The sequence below is a fragment of the Pagrus major genome, chromosome 15, assembly GCF_040436345.1.
Source record: "Pagrus major chromosome 15, Pma_NU_1.0".
Classification (NCBI taxonomy): Eukaryota; Metazoa; Chordata; class Actinopteri; order Spariformes; family Sparidae; genus Pagrus; species Pagrus major.
The window spans coordinates 20,862,868-20,880,360 of NC_133229.1; the positions used below are offsets into that span (position 1 = coordinate 20,862,868).

Below are 17,493 nucleotides of genomic sequence, written 5' to 3' on the forward strand. Positions count from 1 at the left end.
CCAAATTCTCTGGTTTTAAGTTCTTATGAATGTTTCCTGGTTTCTTTACTCCCCTATGAGACTGAATATCTTTAGGTTGTGGACAAAACAAGACATTTGAGGACATCAACATGGGCTTTGGAAACATTGATTGATTTTTTGCCATTTTCTGGCATTTCAAACTAATGGATCAATCCACAAATTAATCAACAACCAGCAGCTCTAAACTATTCATCTATGACTAAAATCGTTACCGTTTCATTATCCATCAAATCAATTAATCGACTAATTCTTTCAGCCCTCCGCCAAGATGAATCATTGCAGCGGCATTCATCGGCATTGCAGGGGTTCTTCTACTCACTACTTTGATTTTTTCGTGTCAAAAGATGAGCTTTAGAAAGTTGCTCTTCTGTAAATGCCGCCCGTCCACACTGTCCTGTCATTTCGAGTTAGGCAGCTGATAGTTCAGCAAAGCGGCAGACACAGCCAGCAGGCCACTTGATAATATAGGTCAGAAGACTGTGAGCCCACAGCCAAGAGGTGACACTCCACATCAGCAACATACCAAACAGCCGGGTGTCATTTCACTGACACTTCCTACACAGATGCATTAAGAGCGTTTATACACTGTGAGTCCTGCACTAAATGTCTTAATGTGCTACTATAATTGTGCCTCATGCACGTCAATAAACGCACATACTTTCTAACAGCTCGTTTTATGATTGAGTTAAAATGCAAGGTAACACATTAACAGCTGAATGTTACATTCTGTCTTCGCTCTTCTATCAATAATTCATGTTATTACTGCAGCAGCACGATATCTCCAAAAACATTAACTGAGTGAATTTATTGCTATGACTGCACATAATGGACTGACAGTGGAAAAAAAGCAGACTTCTGCTGTGAAACTGTAGATAACTCTCTTCCAGCAACCCATGACTCCGGCAATCTCATTGAAATTAAACTCGCTAAAATCCATATCATTCAATTTATATGGATGCGGCGGTGTACTGGTGGCAAAACAGCACATAAGGGACATTCCCAATTCTATATTCGGTGATCCAATTAGAAACAATGCACCCTGAAATATTCCATATCGCTGTGAACAATTCCCTGCGAGAAAATCCACGCCACTGTGCGCAAACAGTGAGGGAGACATTCCTGACTGTCAGCGTTCTGCGGCGGAGCGTCTCATCGCTCGGACAGGACTTTCAGCTTTGGAGTCAAGGGGTGCTCTCTCCCAGTGGGTGGGTGTCTTTCTATACTGTGGGTAGACACACACTCACACACACACACAGTGCTCCTGTCATGCTGGGAAGGTTTCAGCCTGCTGCCTCAGAGAGGTCAGCACTGGAATTCCTGAGGCCAAAGGAGATTAGTAATTGAGTAATGGACATGGTGACATGGACAATGAGGAGACAGAGAGGCAGAGAGAGCAGGAGAAGGAAGAGAGGAAGACGGAGAGAGAGAGAACGAGGGGAATGAAACACAATATGAGTTCATTATCTGTCTCCCCTCCCCATGACTGACCTTGGCTTCAGTGTCCCAAAACAAACTTATCTGGGAATTAAAAAGGAGCTCTGGGGAGTAAGCCAGGGACAATTGAATTAGAGTATGTTTTTTGAGAGTGCCTCAAGACTAGAAAGAGTTCAAGGTACAACATTCAAAGGTGAGAGTTATTGTACATAATGTTCTGCCACTTAATGCATGCAGTTTATTCATATGCATAAAAGTTGCCGTAATATCCGTGGGGCGCTGAACTCATCTTTTATTCACTGATTCCATTAAGAGATTGCTCTAACATGAGCCGCGGTGATATATGAACTTTGCATTCTTTCGCTGTTATGATGACAGAGAAAAATAGGGAGATAACAGGAGATTTCAAAGCTCCTCTGAAAGTGGGTGAGGCATCCATCATGTAAGGTGACACCACAAAAAAGCTGCGTCAGCTCCCTCGGATCACTGAATCTTTGTACTCTTGTATTTTGGCAAATGCACACAGAGACAAAAAAAGAAAAAAGAAAGACTAAATGCGTGATGACTCCACATGCTCCATCTAAGAAACCGCAGTTAAGAATGAAAAATATTGGCTGGAGTATTAAGCAAGAGCTTCTCATCTGTGGCTGCATTCTCCTCAAAGGTTATAATAACGATCCACTGTAGCTGGGGGCACTGGAGTCATGCATCAAGGCAAATGTTTGCCTGTTCAAGTGGTTAGTCAATGACAAAGTGGAAAAAACTGAGCTAAAGAGCACCAAAAGGCTCTTGTGTGTTGACAAACCGTCTCGCTGCTGTAACATATCATTACTTAGACTCAGAACAGTTTGATGAAAAGAATCAGAAGATTGTGAAGCACCAGAATGACAACAGCTAAACCAATGGGAAATGTTAGCGGGGTTTGTTTTTATAGCCTTTGAAGTCCAGGGTATTCCATTTTAAAGGTTTTAAATTACACTATCCTAAAAAGCTGGTAATAATTTACATGCTATTTCAGCAATGGTGAGGAATTCACTGGAGGGCAGTGTTCAGAGTTAATGACTTGTTCTGCGGCAGGAGGAGGCACACATGCGCGCACGCCACACACGCACACTAAAAGCCCCCCCCTCCCCACTCCTCCCCTCCACCTCTAAATTCCTGCCATTGTTGTGTGAATGGGGAGATTTGGTATAATGCACAGACTGGCCAAGACAAGGCTGCCGTATGGACGCTTTAAAAAGATCACTGTAAAAATCTGCCATATCACATTTACACTGGAGTCATTCAGCAGAACGACCTTATCCATCAAAATGCTGGTCGCATATCTAAGCCACTTACACTTAATTCAACTAGCATCCCAGATGCCTGAATTACCCATTCAGGGTTTTTCCCTTAGGAAAAATCAAAGAAGCAGCAAATGAATACAATCTAATTTCCCTACAAGCTGGCTTTCCAAGCACTGAAACACATGCATGGACTACTGCCATGTACTGAAGAAATGGCTCTGGATGCATGCCAAAGTGTTTTCCACAGCAATCAATACTGGCCTACTGCTGCAGTCCCCAGCTTGTCAGTGTGTGTGTGTGTGTGTGTATGTGTGTGTGCCAAAGCCTTGTCAGCTAGAGGGACAGAATAGAGGAGAAGAGAGGTCAGATGAAATCAGAGGTGATGATAATAGCACATTAATATAACATGATCCAGAAATATTCTCCGCGGTCGTGAATTCCCATTAAGAACGCTTTGCTGTATTCGCACTAAAGTGGGATATATAGTATAAGATAAGCGTAAGCAATTAAGCGCCTGAAGCGGAGTATACAATAAGTGGCTGTTGTGTGTGGGGTGAGCTGTTATCTACACACGCTGTCCAATAGCTCTCTCTCTCTCTCTCTCCTGAAGGGAGGAGAGTCCAAAAACACAGAAAGTATTACAGCCGGCGAGCCTGGCCATTTTGGAGTGAGAAGAAATAATGTGTCACTCAATGAGTTTTAAAAACACATGTGACTGTTTAGTCGGTGGCAGTTTGCAGGCAGACAAATAGAGCAGAGGCCCCAATAGAGGGTTTGTCATAATGGGTGAGCAACTCGACACAAAGCCTGTTTAAAGAGCAAGCAGAGCTCAACTGGTGGGGGTAAACACTGCTTGTCAGGCGGAGATACAATGAAAAACAGAGCTTCCTCCACATATGGACTTAATAATTAACTCAGTATAAATAGATTAATAAATTTTCTCTGGACCTGTTCATCAACTATTAAGCAAACACAGGGCACCAAGAGGTAGGCTTCCTCCAGTGAATCATTCTCTCTATTTCCAGCCAAAGCTGACTGGATTTAAAGCTGGCTGCGTTTAAAAGGAATTGACCTCCAACCCTGTGACAGAAGAAAAACAAGCACAGTAGGTCATGGGTTGGTTCCTCTTGTCACTGCACAGCACAGCAAAACACAGCGAAACACAGCGCGGGAGAGGCTGAGAACAAACAAATACCTGAGAAATAACCAGGAAATTACATCATAGCTGAGAACACGAGTGAATCAGTAATCCAATTCCAGTGAGTGAGTTCAATATACAGCTGTTCTGATGTCTTGCCTTTTGGTATTTGGAGGATATTGGCTTCAGGCTTAAGATAATAGCTATCTGCAAAGATATGAGGTGTGATGTCAGAGGGAATGGGAGCGACACGGCTCTGAATGTTTACATGTCAAGTGTCAAACACTGTGTCTGGTTTGTGTTGTGTGAAAATATTCAAGGAGGAGATCTAACATGATCTAAGAATAAATGTCACAACCCTCAATGTCAGAGTTGTGGCTTTACCTCTCGATTGGTGCCTCTGCTCATTTGGCACTAAAACCCTGTGAAAACAACACACTTCCTGAGAGCTGTATGTTATCAGCTTCATATCTGCATGAGTCACTGGGCTTATTTGAACTCCAGATTTTCAGCCAGTCTATTACAGATCTGTACTTCAGTGGAACTCCACAGCCATTAATCTGTGTTTATACGCAACCAGAGTCCTGAAAAGAAATGACTAATGTGAAGTTTATAAACTCCACTTCCCCACGCTGCTAAAAATGAACTCTTTGCTAATGTTTACATTTCAGAAACAAATAATCTTTTCACACATGCATCACTCAGAAGCAGAACTTCACAGCCAGTGACTTTTAATACTTTTAATATCGCAGCTTTTTTAAATTTATTTATTTATTTATTTTTTTGCGAGGCTGGTTTACCCTTCCTGTTTGTTTTTTGGATTATGTGCTGCATCTGTAAGCGCTCCTAGCTGACTCATGCAGTGCAGATTAGTGTTATGGGGCAAAGTCAGCGAGAATCTGAATGGGCTCAGTGAAGGTCATAAACTGACTTGAAGTTGTCAGGGCAATTTCCACTGTGTAATATACAGTAAGTAGTCCGATTTGCTGAGAGCTGGAGCTTTGACAAGCCCTTTAATTGAGGTCAGCCTGCAGGCACCTACATTGCACTTAGACACACAGAATCATCCTCAAATTACATTATTTCTTAGTCTGGTTTATTCTGTAATCAGACTGGAACTTCAAAGCAATCTGTCTCTCCTGCTATGATGCAACTTGCTGCATAATTCATGCAGGAGACGCTTTAAAGAATTCACTTAACAGACACACAACACAAACCCTTCTGTGTTTCACTTTATGTCTCAAATTTGCTTTGTTAGTGCAGGCCTTCTGTTATTTAATGTAATGTTTTCCAGATATACCCAGAGGACTGGAATGTAAGCACTTTGCAATGCAAATAAGTCTTTGGGAAAGGGGCGGAGCTGATGTGTTGTTGCGCAAGTGTGGCCTCAGAATCGACGATGCATGCACTCAAAGTAATTACTAAATAATTGCAGCGTGTTAAAGGCTAAAGCGAGAGGGCTTCAGGAGATGATACCCGTTCACAGAAGAATTCTGCCACAAAGATGATAGCTTGTCTAAGCGGCGGCCCATAAATAGCCACCTTTCTCATGAAAGGGAAATGTGATAGCCACTCTATTACTCAAGAGGAAAGAATGTAAGTAAACCATCAGCGGAAGAGTCGAGTACAAACACGGCTTTGTCCTTCCTTATAAACAATATAACAGCAGCAGAGAATCATTTCCATCCAGCCGCAAGTGATCAAAAGCACAGAGTAGTAATTAAAGTGCTGCTGTCGCTGGATGAGGCAGATGAGAGAGAAAACAACACATCATTTGTTTTACAGCAACAAAAAAACTCAATATCTGAGTAATGCCATTCAGTGCAAGCGATGTAACCGGATCACAAGCGCCACATATGGCCACAGTCAATCATAACTATTGCTTTTTCTGTGCCAACAACGGCGTAATGTAGCACAGAGGCGTTTTTTTTAAGCGCTGCCTCAAATGTGAGCTGACAACATCACACTGTTGAGGATGGAAATGTCCACATGGAAAAATTATGCAAAGCTTGGAGAGTAGTTAAAACGTGTCGGCGCTGGCTCTGCTCTGCCACGCTTTATGACTCGCTCTGCCTCTTTCAACATCAGGCGGCGTTACAAAATATCTAATAACTATCGTAGCGACTGATCTGAGCCAGTTGACCCCATGCATTCATTACCGTTTCGCAATTTCCGCCCGTATGTCAGTATTTGACACGCTTTACCGAGAAATGAAATGACAGAGCCTCGGCGCAGGATTCTTGCGGATTTTCCCCTTTATAAGACAATTAACCCCATAGAGCGCAGCGGCAGCCTTATTGAGCGCAGCTGGACAAGTGCACATTCAGCAGTTGACAACCACAATAGGCAAATAGGCTCAAGTAAAACTAGAGAACAAATACAGCTGTAGGTCAATCCCTTTTTTACCGCTCGGATACATCAATGTCAGCATCAATACATGCGTTTATGAATGCCTCCCAGCGGAGAAAACACATCCACTGCCAACTCTTAACGCAGCAAAAGATGCTGTTTAATAAAAAAAAAATGCTCGCCAACAAAACAGGAAGAAACACACAGTCATTCGTGCTCATTCACCAGGCGATTAATATTCCTACCTCTCCGTGGGTGACTGTCCGTCCCTGGGGAGTATCCTCCGGTAGAAAATAAAGTTTGGAGCTTGATAAAAGTTGCTTGCTTGTTCTTTCTTCCCAGAGCAGCTGAAGCTCCGCTATGCAAATAGGATCCTCCGGTTTACATCTGACGAAGAAAAAGTCTCCGAGAGACAGAATCCTCGGTTTGCTGTCCCGGTGAAATTTAAAGGCTTTATAGAATATATATGGTCCATGTAAGCCGCAAGACGAGCCCACCCACTGTAGAGGAAAAACACAAATGGGAAAATTAATGAATGGCTTTACATCAAGTCATTTTGGTAAACAAATCGTCGCTAAGTGGACACAAACATTTCAAACATCCATGCGTAATTACGCACGGTTGGCAGCTATCACATTCGGATCTCTCAGTTTTTCTCCACACAATTAGTATCATGTAACTATTTTTAGATGTTCAACATATGACACAGATGTGGTCACACTAAATGCAATGTGACAAAGTTTTGTGGACGAGGCACGTGAGTACAGTTTACAGCAGGTGGCGATTAGCGCAATGCGAAAATAAAATAAATCGACGGTTGATAACAAACGTTACCTTCAGTGAGTTCGGCTCCATCTCGACGTTATGAATTGATTAAACTCAACACGCTCTCCAAACTTGCTGGCTTGAATGGATTGCCGAAGGTCCTGCAAGGGACATATCTCCGTGGAGTTTAAAACATCGTGTATTAGTCGATACAGGAGCGTGGGAAAAATACGTTTTGTCGTAAATACACAGCGAGAAATATCGTGCAAGTCTGCGTGTCTATTTAGTGGATTAATTCTGCGTTTGTGATTTTTTGCCGGGTTCGTATTGGGCGTAACCACGTGTTTAGACACAATATTAACACATAACTATAAAAACATCAACATTTTTTAACCATCGGTGAGTTTTTGTTGTGTATAAAACAGAAAATGAGGTTTACGCAAAATTCCCAGCGTCTAAAAGCGTAATTAATGCGAATATGCTGCGTTTGTGTGTTTTTCTGAGGCTGTGTTTCTTCCAGGACTTCTGCAAAAGACGTTCAGTATGAAAGCACATTTCTCACAGTAATGACACTGAGGCGCTTGCTGTGGATGCCTTCAAGAAACAATGTTACATGAAAGTTAATAGGGCTATCAAATGATTCCTCAAAAGGCAATGTGGGACCCGTGAGGTGCCGGTTGCGCTTTGAGCGGAACTTGCTCCGCGTCATGGCTCAGGCGCGCGGCTCGGCTTTTATGCCGAAAATAATGGCCTTTATATATTTTGAGGCGAGCGATGAAAAGACAAAAAAAAAAAAAAAAAAAAAAAAAAATTGGCCGAGTTAGAAAAAAAAGCGGGGCGTCACGAGACAGAATTCACGAGGCGGTCCATTATCCGGACATAAATCATGTTAAAACGCGGCGCTGACCTTGTGAAGGCAGCGGGATATATTTGACACGGGTTAACACATTTGCACGATCAAAGCCTCTTATATAATTATTTTAATGAATATTTATCACCATAAACACCGAGGAATTACAACGGCATTATGAATCCAATATTAAAATATGAATTATTAATCCCAGCCATGATATTTATGCGAAGTTAAACAAACTTGGCGCTTTCTATTTACATCTGTGGACTCATTGTCCTTTCAGTCTCCGCTGCTGAATGTGTCAGCTGTATTTTATCGGCTGTCTGGATTTATTCATGCACTGGGAGGTACCCGCTCTGTCCACAGGGCTGTGCTGTTTCTCCACTGCCATCCACCCTTTGCCCTGCATTTATCCACCACTCAGATCACAGAGCATGCAACAGCGACATGGGCCTACTTCTGACACCAGCTATTTCAAGTACAGTATTACGCAATGCGCTTTTTTTCCTCCCTGACAGGGCATACAGGCGCATTGATTCACATCTAGTAAAGTGTTTTGCTGTCCACAAAGCGGACATGTTTTCTTATTTGGGTTCTGCTGCTGTTATGAATGGCTGCCTGGCACAAGAATCAGTGGCATGAAGGCTCATAGATAATTACTTCCACCTATTATATCAATGGGCTTCAACAGACTTACATAATATGATATCATTTAGAACATCTGGGAACAAGATCATAATATCAGTCCTCTGAATGGTGCCTTCCCTCCACTGCTGCAGAACATCATGTATTAATACTAAAATAGCTGAGGCAATGTTCTGTGACACTCAGATGTTTTAAGTACCAGTTTAGTGCATCGGTTCGGAGTAAGAAAGGTGGATTACACAAAGGCTCATTGTCTTACATGCGGCTGCAGCAGTTGGGATCCTGCAGTGAATCTAATATAAACCGCGGCTCTTAGTGTTATCTTTCCCTGATTTCTCTCTCAGTCATTTCAGTGGGCTGAATCAATGGGGTTGCATTGTTAATGGCAGCCACTATAATGAAGTCCCTGGTTAATCAATGGCACCACTCGAGCTCTTATCTGGCAATTGCAAGTGTTTGCTTGTCAACAGCCACAGAGCCCAGCAGCGACTGCAACATTGTGGTGCAGATATTGATGTGAATTGGTGTGAACGGAGCCTCATGTTGAGAAATGTTTATTGAAAAATAAATAAGAAGTATGTGTTGGAAGACAGAGGGAGGTATTGTGCAAATGCTGCAGAATACACATGTTGAGTATAAAAATCTGAATTTACAATCTCATCTGCTTCTCTTTTTCTCAATACGCCTTTGTGAGCAGATAAGATTCAGTAAAGGAAATCAATTAGATATATTTACATGGTTTAACCTCCTGAGTGAACTTGGCGCATGACAAGAATGAACGAATGAAAAGAATAAGGGAAGCAAACATCTCCTACATTAGTCTAATGGCAAAAATAAGTAGCTTGAGAAATATACTGAAGTTGGGCTGGAGATATATATACTAGGCCTATTTATTGTGTTTTACGATGTTGTTATCTGGTGTATCTTTTCCTAGTAGGGAATTTCAGTATTTTTAAACCTGGGCCCTGTGAACATGTTTTGGCAAGTAATGATTCATACTCACCAAAAGTTTAGGAATCAGTTGGTAAGATCAACTCAGCTGGCAGCCGCAATGGATCCTTTGGGGCAACTTAGGCCGTCAAAGTCACATTGACTTAAATAAAGCTTGTTATTCTTGTTATTAAGTGTCTGACAACATTACAGAAACAGTTCCTACAGAGCGAGACCTTTTTGTAAATAATGAGACCTCTCCTTGAACGAGACTTAGAAAAAGGGTCTTATTATTATTTTTTTAAATATTTATTTTATTTTGAAGTTTTCAATTAAACATGAACAGCACAACCTATCCCCCCAAAAAACAAACAAACACAAAACTCAGATACACATCTAAGGGTCTTATTATTAACAAAAAAGGGTCCTCAATGGATTATATTATGTTATATCTACTGGACCGATTCCAAAATGTTGGGTAAGTATGAATCATTGACACAAAAAGCAAGAAGCAGGTAAACATAGGGCCCAGGTTTGAAAATACTGGAATTCCCCTTAAAGGGCTGCACTTCAAAAAGATGATGTAACCTTCTGAACTTATCACACAGTTCTACTTTACTTGCCTTTATCCACTTATTCATTATATCATCACTGCTGATTATTTATCAAATATCTCACTGTTTTAATATTTTCAATAATATAAAAATATCAACATATGTATTGTGTGTCCTGATATATCCAAAAAGTATCCCAGTGTTCTTTTCTTAAGGCCATATCACCTCACCCTATACTGAAGCTATATTGTTCAACACAGTAGAACAATGACTTCAGGCACACTGTTGAGTATTAAATGTATTACACAGTATCCCAGCTGAGCTAAAATCCCCTTTGGTAAATCTAAAAGTAACCCCCTTTAAGTCCAGCCGCACATGTGGGTTGTGATTCTTGCTTTCATTTTAGACTTAGTTTACATTCTCAAGCAGTTTTTTTCCGCTTTCGCAATCACTGCCAACGTATTGAGACATTTTGCCGAGTGAAATAAGATCACTCACTATACAAACATCTTTTGTTTCATTTTCAAAACCCTGACACAAAACTGTTCTACTAATGTGTGCTGCGTTAGTGAGCAAAGAAGTTTAGTAAATATACTCCGAAGGCACTAAAAAGGCAGGGTTGTCTAGTTTCAGGTAGTGCTTATTTGTTGCCAATAGCGGAAACGTACAAAGAGTGGATAAAGCGGTAGAAAAGCTTTCCTTTTTCTCAGCACAGGTGTTCCACATTCCACATAATGAGGCAGCCGCAGCAGGGAGCCACAGATGTGTTTGGAAAGTCACCTCAACACGGAGAGCTGGAGTTACAGTTACAACCACAGCAGAGCAATGCAAAACTCATTAAAATAGCATATTCCTACATAACTCTAAGCGTACGTTGACATGTGTTAATGATAAATATGAATTTTAGTTTGAATGGCTTAAAAATAATATTAACCATTTCACAGTTAGGAAATCAACCCACTGACAGCTACCAACCAAATTATTGGGGACATTATTGTACTGTGTTGGGGAGATATCTACTAAAGTTAGCATGCTAACTAGCTAGCCTCAGCCCATCCTGTCCTGCCTTGTATCGGCAAGAGGCAACAGTCTGATAGTCCCTGCAGCTTCAGCTAGCATAATCCATAAAATAGACTCACAAAATGTCAAGAAATTCCTTACTAAACAGAAAAATATACCCTCCAAATTCAAGTTTCTGTCTTTTAGTGAACTAAGACTAGCTTTATTGCCTCCTTCAATCATAATAAAGCACACTTAATTTAAACTCTACATAAACTACATAAAACTCACCAACGGTCTCAAAATAAATTGTTGTCAAACTGACCTCCGTCGGTCTTGGAGGCTGTGTTCCAGATTGTATAGAAGTCTATACAAAAATTACCCTACTTCTCAGTTGATTTAAGACCTCAAAGAATCAGTTATTATAGGTTTAATAATTACCACCAGACTCTGATTATCCAATTATTACTCCTTTCAATACATCTTAAATATGCAATGAAATAATATAGGATTAATCAAGTTTTTATATGTTTAGCATCAGAAAACTTTGCTGTGGTAACAGTTTTGTCCCGTTAGTGGACATAGGCTACTTATTGGTATGTTTTTTTAAAAGATTACAAAGCACTACACTGTTTGTGGGTTATTCATTTAGCCCACATCCTGTTGTTCATTCAGTCTGGGAATATGTGTGTGTCACACACTTCAACCAAGTGGCTTACTAGAGATGTCTCAATCAAGCTGACTTAAGGAAAACAAATGTTTCTACACTGTTGTGAGAACTACTCAGATGTTTTCAATATCAATACTGTAAACATGATCTTTTTTTTGTATGTACAAAAATTTACAAAGCAAATGAGTCAACATTTGACTTGTAAATGCAGTGGAGTAGAGGCAGAAGAAAAAGGAAATGCTCAAGTATCTAAGAATTAGTGCTGTTAAAAATAAATTTACATGTGTGTGTATATATATATGTGTGTGTGTGTGTGTGTGTGTGTGTATACTGTGTACTATAGCAAGACTGATTATCTTCCAGGCTGATTATTGGATCCAATATTCAGCATTTTTCTGATTATTGTTATCAGTGTTTTATGTATCTGATTGCCGATAAAATAAATTCATTTAAAAATGTGTTGCTTTGGCTCTGATGCAGCATGCAGTCTGCAAAGTAACTAGTAACTAAAGTTATCAAATAAATGTAGTGGAGTAAAAAGTACAATATTTGCCTCCAAAATGCAGTGTGGAGTGGAAGTATGAAGTAGCAGAAAATGGGAATACTCAAATAACATGCTAGTACCTTAAAGTTGTTCTTAAGTACAGTACTTGAGTAAATTGACTTAGCTACTTTCCACCACTGTCTTTCAACAAGATCACAGCTCAAAAGGCGCCCAACCAAAGAGAAGATCACTAGAGGATAAAAAACCACCTGAGGCTGTCTCTTTTACTAAATTAGTCATCTTCTAAGGTACAGGAAGTAGCCTTAAAGGGAAAATAGTTAGACTTATTCATCAGCATTGGGCAATAACAGGATATACGATCAAACACCACTTTCACTTACAGTAAAAGCTCTCTATGTGATATCTGGATCCACATTTCTAATCGCACTGCCAGGCATTATGAGAATCTTCAGATAACTAAAGCAAGAAGGCTTCTGAGAAATTAGGCCAGCGCAGTCTATCTCCTACTCATTCCGCATGCACAATTGCATTACCCAGTGGATATCCATCTATCATCAATGGAAAGCCCTGGGACATTAAAAATCCATCAAGTAAATTTGTCCACAGGAACACGTTTCAATAGTAACTTTACACCTGCGTCTTTGTGCTGCTGTAATCACACGACAATGGCTCCCGTCTGCAGCATGACTTTAGGAAAGGTAACAGGAGATCTTAGTGATGTTGCTGGGCTAATTTTAGCCTCTTAGACTCATTATAAGGGGGTGTTACATTTCTCTCCGTTCGATCACATGCGAGTCCACCTACATTGGACAAGCACATGCACGAGAAATCCAATTAGTTTATTGAGAAGGATCACTTTTAATCAGCTGGATATGCTCATCTGGAGGCTATTTGAGATGATTTCTGTGTATATTAGCAGGTGTTAGCTGGTGTATTGTAGGCAGAATATTAACTGACTTAGCTCATAAATATCTGTGATGCAGTGATATCTTCAGAACATCAAAGGAGTTACCGCATGCAGTGAACTGTGTGGATTATTAGTGTTCACAGCCTCTTTTTTTCTCTGTTTTTGTTCTTATCTAATATCACACTTATTTATCTGAGCTACCACACCACATCATGTTTTATGCATAATTTATGATTTTCTGCAATCCATCTTTTCAATTACAATATTCGACATTGAGGTCCCTCATTTCCCCACAAACCAATTATTGAATCCATTCAAGGCTGCGGCCATTGATCATACCTAATACCATTTATTTATGTGTGTTAGGAATAGTAATTCAGAAGGCAAACATTGGTCGGCCCAGTGTGAATGAGTGCCATGACAATGAACTAATTGCCTGCAAAACACAATTTCACATTCATGGGCCACTATTACAGCTGAATTGTTTGATAATGTCAAGTGAGTCATTTTATTAAGCGCCACACAAATGTAATCATGCGGCAGGGCAACGTGAATTCGAGTGTATACAAGTGTTAACATCACTATGGGTTTTAGGTTATTACTGCCGCAGCAAATGTAAATTTGCCTCATTGATGGAGAGTGCTGAGCTGAATCAGAAATGTGCAAACCACAAACAAAATAGGCTGCTTCATTCCCCTGCCATCTGCATACACATCAGGACACACACTCCCACACAGAGCGCACACACACGCACGCACACACACAGTCGCATTTTATATCTCCCCATCTGAAACCGGGATTAGAACCATGAATAATGTATTTATGTAAATGTCTGATGGGTATAACTATAAAAGATGAGAGTGATTGAAAAGGCATTTTGTTAGATTGAGTTACAGCTGCCTGTGAGTTATGGATGTTTTCAGAGCAGCAGGGAGAGAGTCGAACACCCCTGAATCCCTAAAAAAAAAAGTATTTTCGAAGCAAAGAGGTCACAGTGTCACCTCCACATCTGAGGAATACATTATTACTGAACTCGATCTCAGCATTTTATGATTTACTCGGCCTCCTTTTAAACATCAGTCAGGTTATTACACCCAGTGGTCAAACCATCATTGACTATGAAGTCGCTGAGGACATTGACCTCAGCGTTTACCATCTGTGTAATGCATCTGCCTTTTCTGTCAAACATTGAATTGTTAGAAATAGGCATAAATGTCAGCAGACATCTATGATCAGATTATTCACTGGTGCGTGTCACCCTCCCGTCTGGGCTGAGAGTACTGCATTATGTATATGTCAAATAACCATGTGTATTGGCAATTACAATGCAGCTATTTTATACTGGCAGTTTTCAAGATTTGTCACAAGGTATTCCATTTGGATCACAGCTTCATTTGTCATGTGGGTAATACCGTTCTAATCTGTGTAATCCCTGTGATATATCTGCAAATCAGGACCCATTCAAGAACGAGACAATGGGTTAGTTTTGAAATATGACTGACAACTGCAGGAGAGCAAGGATAGGAAATACAGTGTTTTGTTCAGAGCTCAGAGCCTGAGCACACATATTAAAAGAAAAAAACCCTCTCCGCATTAATAATTTATCACATTTTATAAGGCAATTTAGCAGTCACTTGAAGTTGCTATGGTGACAGGGGGGTATTTTGAGACAACTAATGACCTATGCAAAACCCACTCACTGTAAACTTCACTCAAGCTAAATGAGATTGCTGTCTGTGCTGTGTGTGATACATGGCTGAGAACTTAATCCCCACGCTATGCGTGGCCTTTTTCTGCACAGGACAAATTAAGGTTCTTAATATCAATGTAAAACATCTGTGGGCTGTTTACTGTACAGGGAATATGAGCCAAGTAGCAACCCTGGGCCAACACTGCACTGCATAATAGTCTTTTGTTTTGATTACTAATGCAGAATTCATAACAGTTGTCAGGTTAGGGTCAGAAGAAATCCAGCGAGTGAAGGGAAAATGAATACTCATGATATGGTTTGAATGTAACTCAATAGGTTTCACACTAAATCCCCTTCAATATCTCTTTATTTTTCGGCTTACGTCAAAGATTCCACATTGGAAAAGCTTTGAAGACTTACTCTGTTCTGAGGCGAATCATATTTGTCCAATAACAGCTTGGCCTGTTGCAGCTGTCGGGGCTGAGACAGAATGAGTCATGTGTTACCCATTTAAGTCCAATTTCTCTCATGCAAATGCCTGACATGTGTGACTCTGCAGGGCCCTGAGTCGAAGTGGTATTTTTGAAACGAGCAGAGAGAGAATCAAGGCCAGAGCTGTGTGACCATTTAGCCACCTGCTTCACCCATGACCTGTCCTGTTTAAAGAAAGTTTGTAATTATGAAACAATGCACTTGTGTTGTTTCTGACCTGGCTTTAAAGCAGGCGCAGCTGCCATGAAATTAGATGAATAAACAAAGGAGGAATGAATTCTGTGGTTTCTCCTTTAAAGGAGCTCTCTTTCGGAAAATATGAGTTGTATCGACTCAGCTGTGGGAACTGTGTGAAAACAGTTTTTCATCCCTAAAAATAAACTGACACACACACACGTGTGTTGGCTGCTAATTTTAATAAGGCCCCTTCAGTCCCTCCCCCCTCCTTTTTTCATACAGTCCTTTTGTCTATTAGCATAAATGGCAGGTCGACTCATAAAGGTGTGACTTTCAGTTTTTGCTCACCTCCACCTGGAAGCTGTGGTGTTGAGTGCCACCTGGTGGGATACAACAGTAATGACTTATAGCTGGTGACAGCTGTATTACACAGGATTACAGAGGGTGATTTACACCCGAGTTATTAATTAGCCAGTCTTGAGAGAGGTGTAGCTGTTGGTCACAAACTACTGATAAAAGCTGCACTGTGGCCCTCGACAACACAAAATGCTTTGAATACAACTGGCAATGTCTGTAATGTGCTTTTATTTTCCCTGTTTTAATGTTTAAAGCATCAGTGTTTCTACTTTAATTGTCTTCTCATAAGACCGAAAAACAGAATGCAACACTGAAACACTTAAACTGCAACCTGAAACCTACACAGATTAAAATCTCCAAGGGTAAGCAGATTTGTAAAGCAGGATGACTCAACACACAAGGGAACTCACGCCAAGAAAACTCAAGTCAATATAGGTCTGTACAGCAGAGGATAATTTATGGAAATAGGCCTGTATACTATAAGACAAAAACTATGCAAAAATACATCGGACTAAAGCATCTAGCTTAGTGATTCACTGTTTTTTATTGACACCAATTATTATATGGATTCGACAGACATGACCGATTCTTTTGTCACCATGATAAATTATTTCAGCTCAGCTTCAAGCTTATTTGCATCTGTAGTTCCTTGGCAGGTCAGAGCAGCGAAACAGCACCGCGGTTAACAGTACAGAGTAAAAACAACATATAAATGCATACAAAAGAGAACAAAGAAGACACGAAACAACATCACAAATGTGTGTATGTCAAATAAATGCGAGTAAGATGGAACATCAATATCAGTCAGTGCAGATGTGAGCTGCTAAAAACAGACTTTAAATTTACAAAAGATTCTGGCCGAGATATAAACCTTCCAGGAGACTATCAATAAAATCTGCACACTGTTAAAGTGAATGTAGGCGTGTGAATGCCATAAGTTTGATTTTCTCAGACGTTAACCTCAATAACCATGATGATGATGATGATGATAGCCAAGAACATTTGGTGAACATTGCATTGCATATACTGGGAAATAATTGTGTGAGGAGTTTTTCTAGCTATTTCAAAGCTAGTAATTGTGGTGTACAGTCTGAATTCCTACATATCGAACCAAAACTGTGAGTCTGTGTATCACTCTACCTATCAGTTTGTTTGTTTCACACACACAGATACATAACACATGAGGAAATTATAAAAAGTATGTATCAGGATGTTGTAGAAACCTGTAATGGCAGATACAAGATCCCCAATTCATTTTGGATATTAGTTTTCAAAAATTCTACATATAAAATAAGTGTAGAGCTACAAATAAATGCAGAGAAGCAGGTATGGTATTTACAGTATGAACAGCTGAGTGGACTTTGCTTCTTTTTTCCTTTGACAGCAGGGCATTTCTAAGAATCTTTTAGTACCTAGACAATGACACAGAAGAATCCATTACATGTACATTTTCATGATGCAAGGTAAGTCCACAAAATTTGATAGAAAACTGAACATGGGATATTTTATACAAGAACGCGGTGATGAAGATGGAAGATGAAGATCCTTAGCCTGTCTTGTCGAAGATTGAATTGTGAATTATTTACACAATAATATCTAAAACGTCTTATGTAACATTTCTGCATAAAAATGTAAAAAGGAGTTTTCCAACTATGTTCAAACCCAGAGAAACCAGGAAGTCGTGACTAAACGTAACCTGAATAAAACATTACTTTGTCTGT

At 40.2% G+C, this 17,493-nt stretch overlaps 1 protein-coding gene across 1 annotated transcript in view; it reads right to left on the reverse strand.

Annotated features, from left to right (window-relative positions):
* Positions 1–7,135, reverse strand: part of arid5b (AT-rich interaction domain 5B) — an 84,778-nt gene extending 77,643 nt beyond the window's left edge. Inside the window, exons 1-2 of the mRNA XM_073481747.1 lie at positions 7,063–7,135; positions 6,474–6,728 (exon numbers count right to left, since the gene is read on the reverse strand). Coding sequence (XP_073337848.1) covers positions 6,474–6,728; positions 7,063–7,083 — 276 coding nt within the window. The 5' untranslated portion in view covers positions 7,084–7,135. The remainder of the gene's footprint in view (positions 1–6,473; positions 6,729–7,062) is intronic.
* Between the last annotated feature and the right edge of the window lie 10,358 nt (positions 7,136–17,493).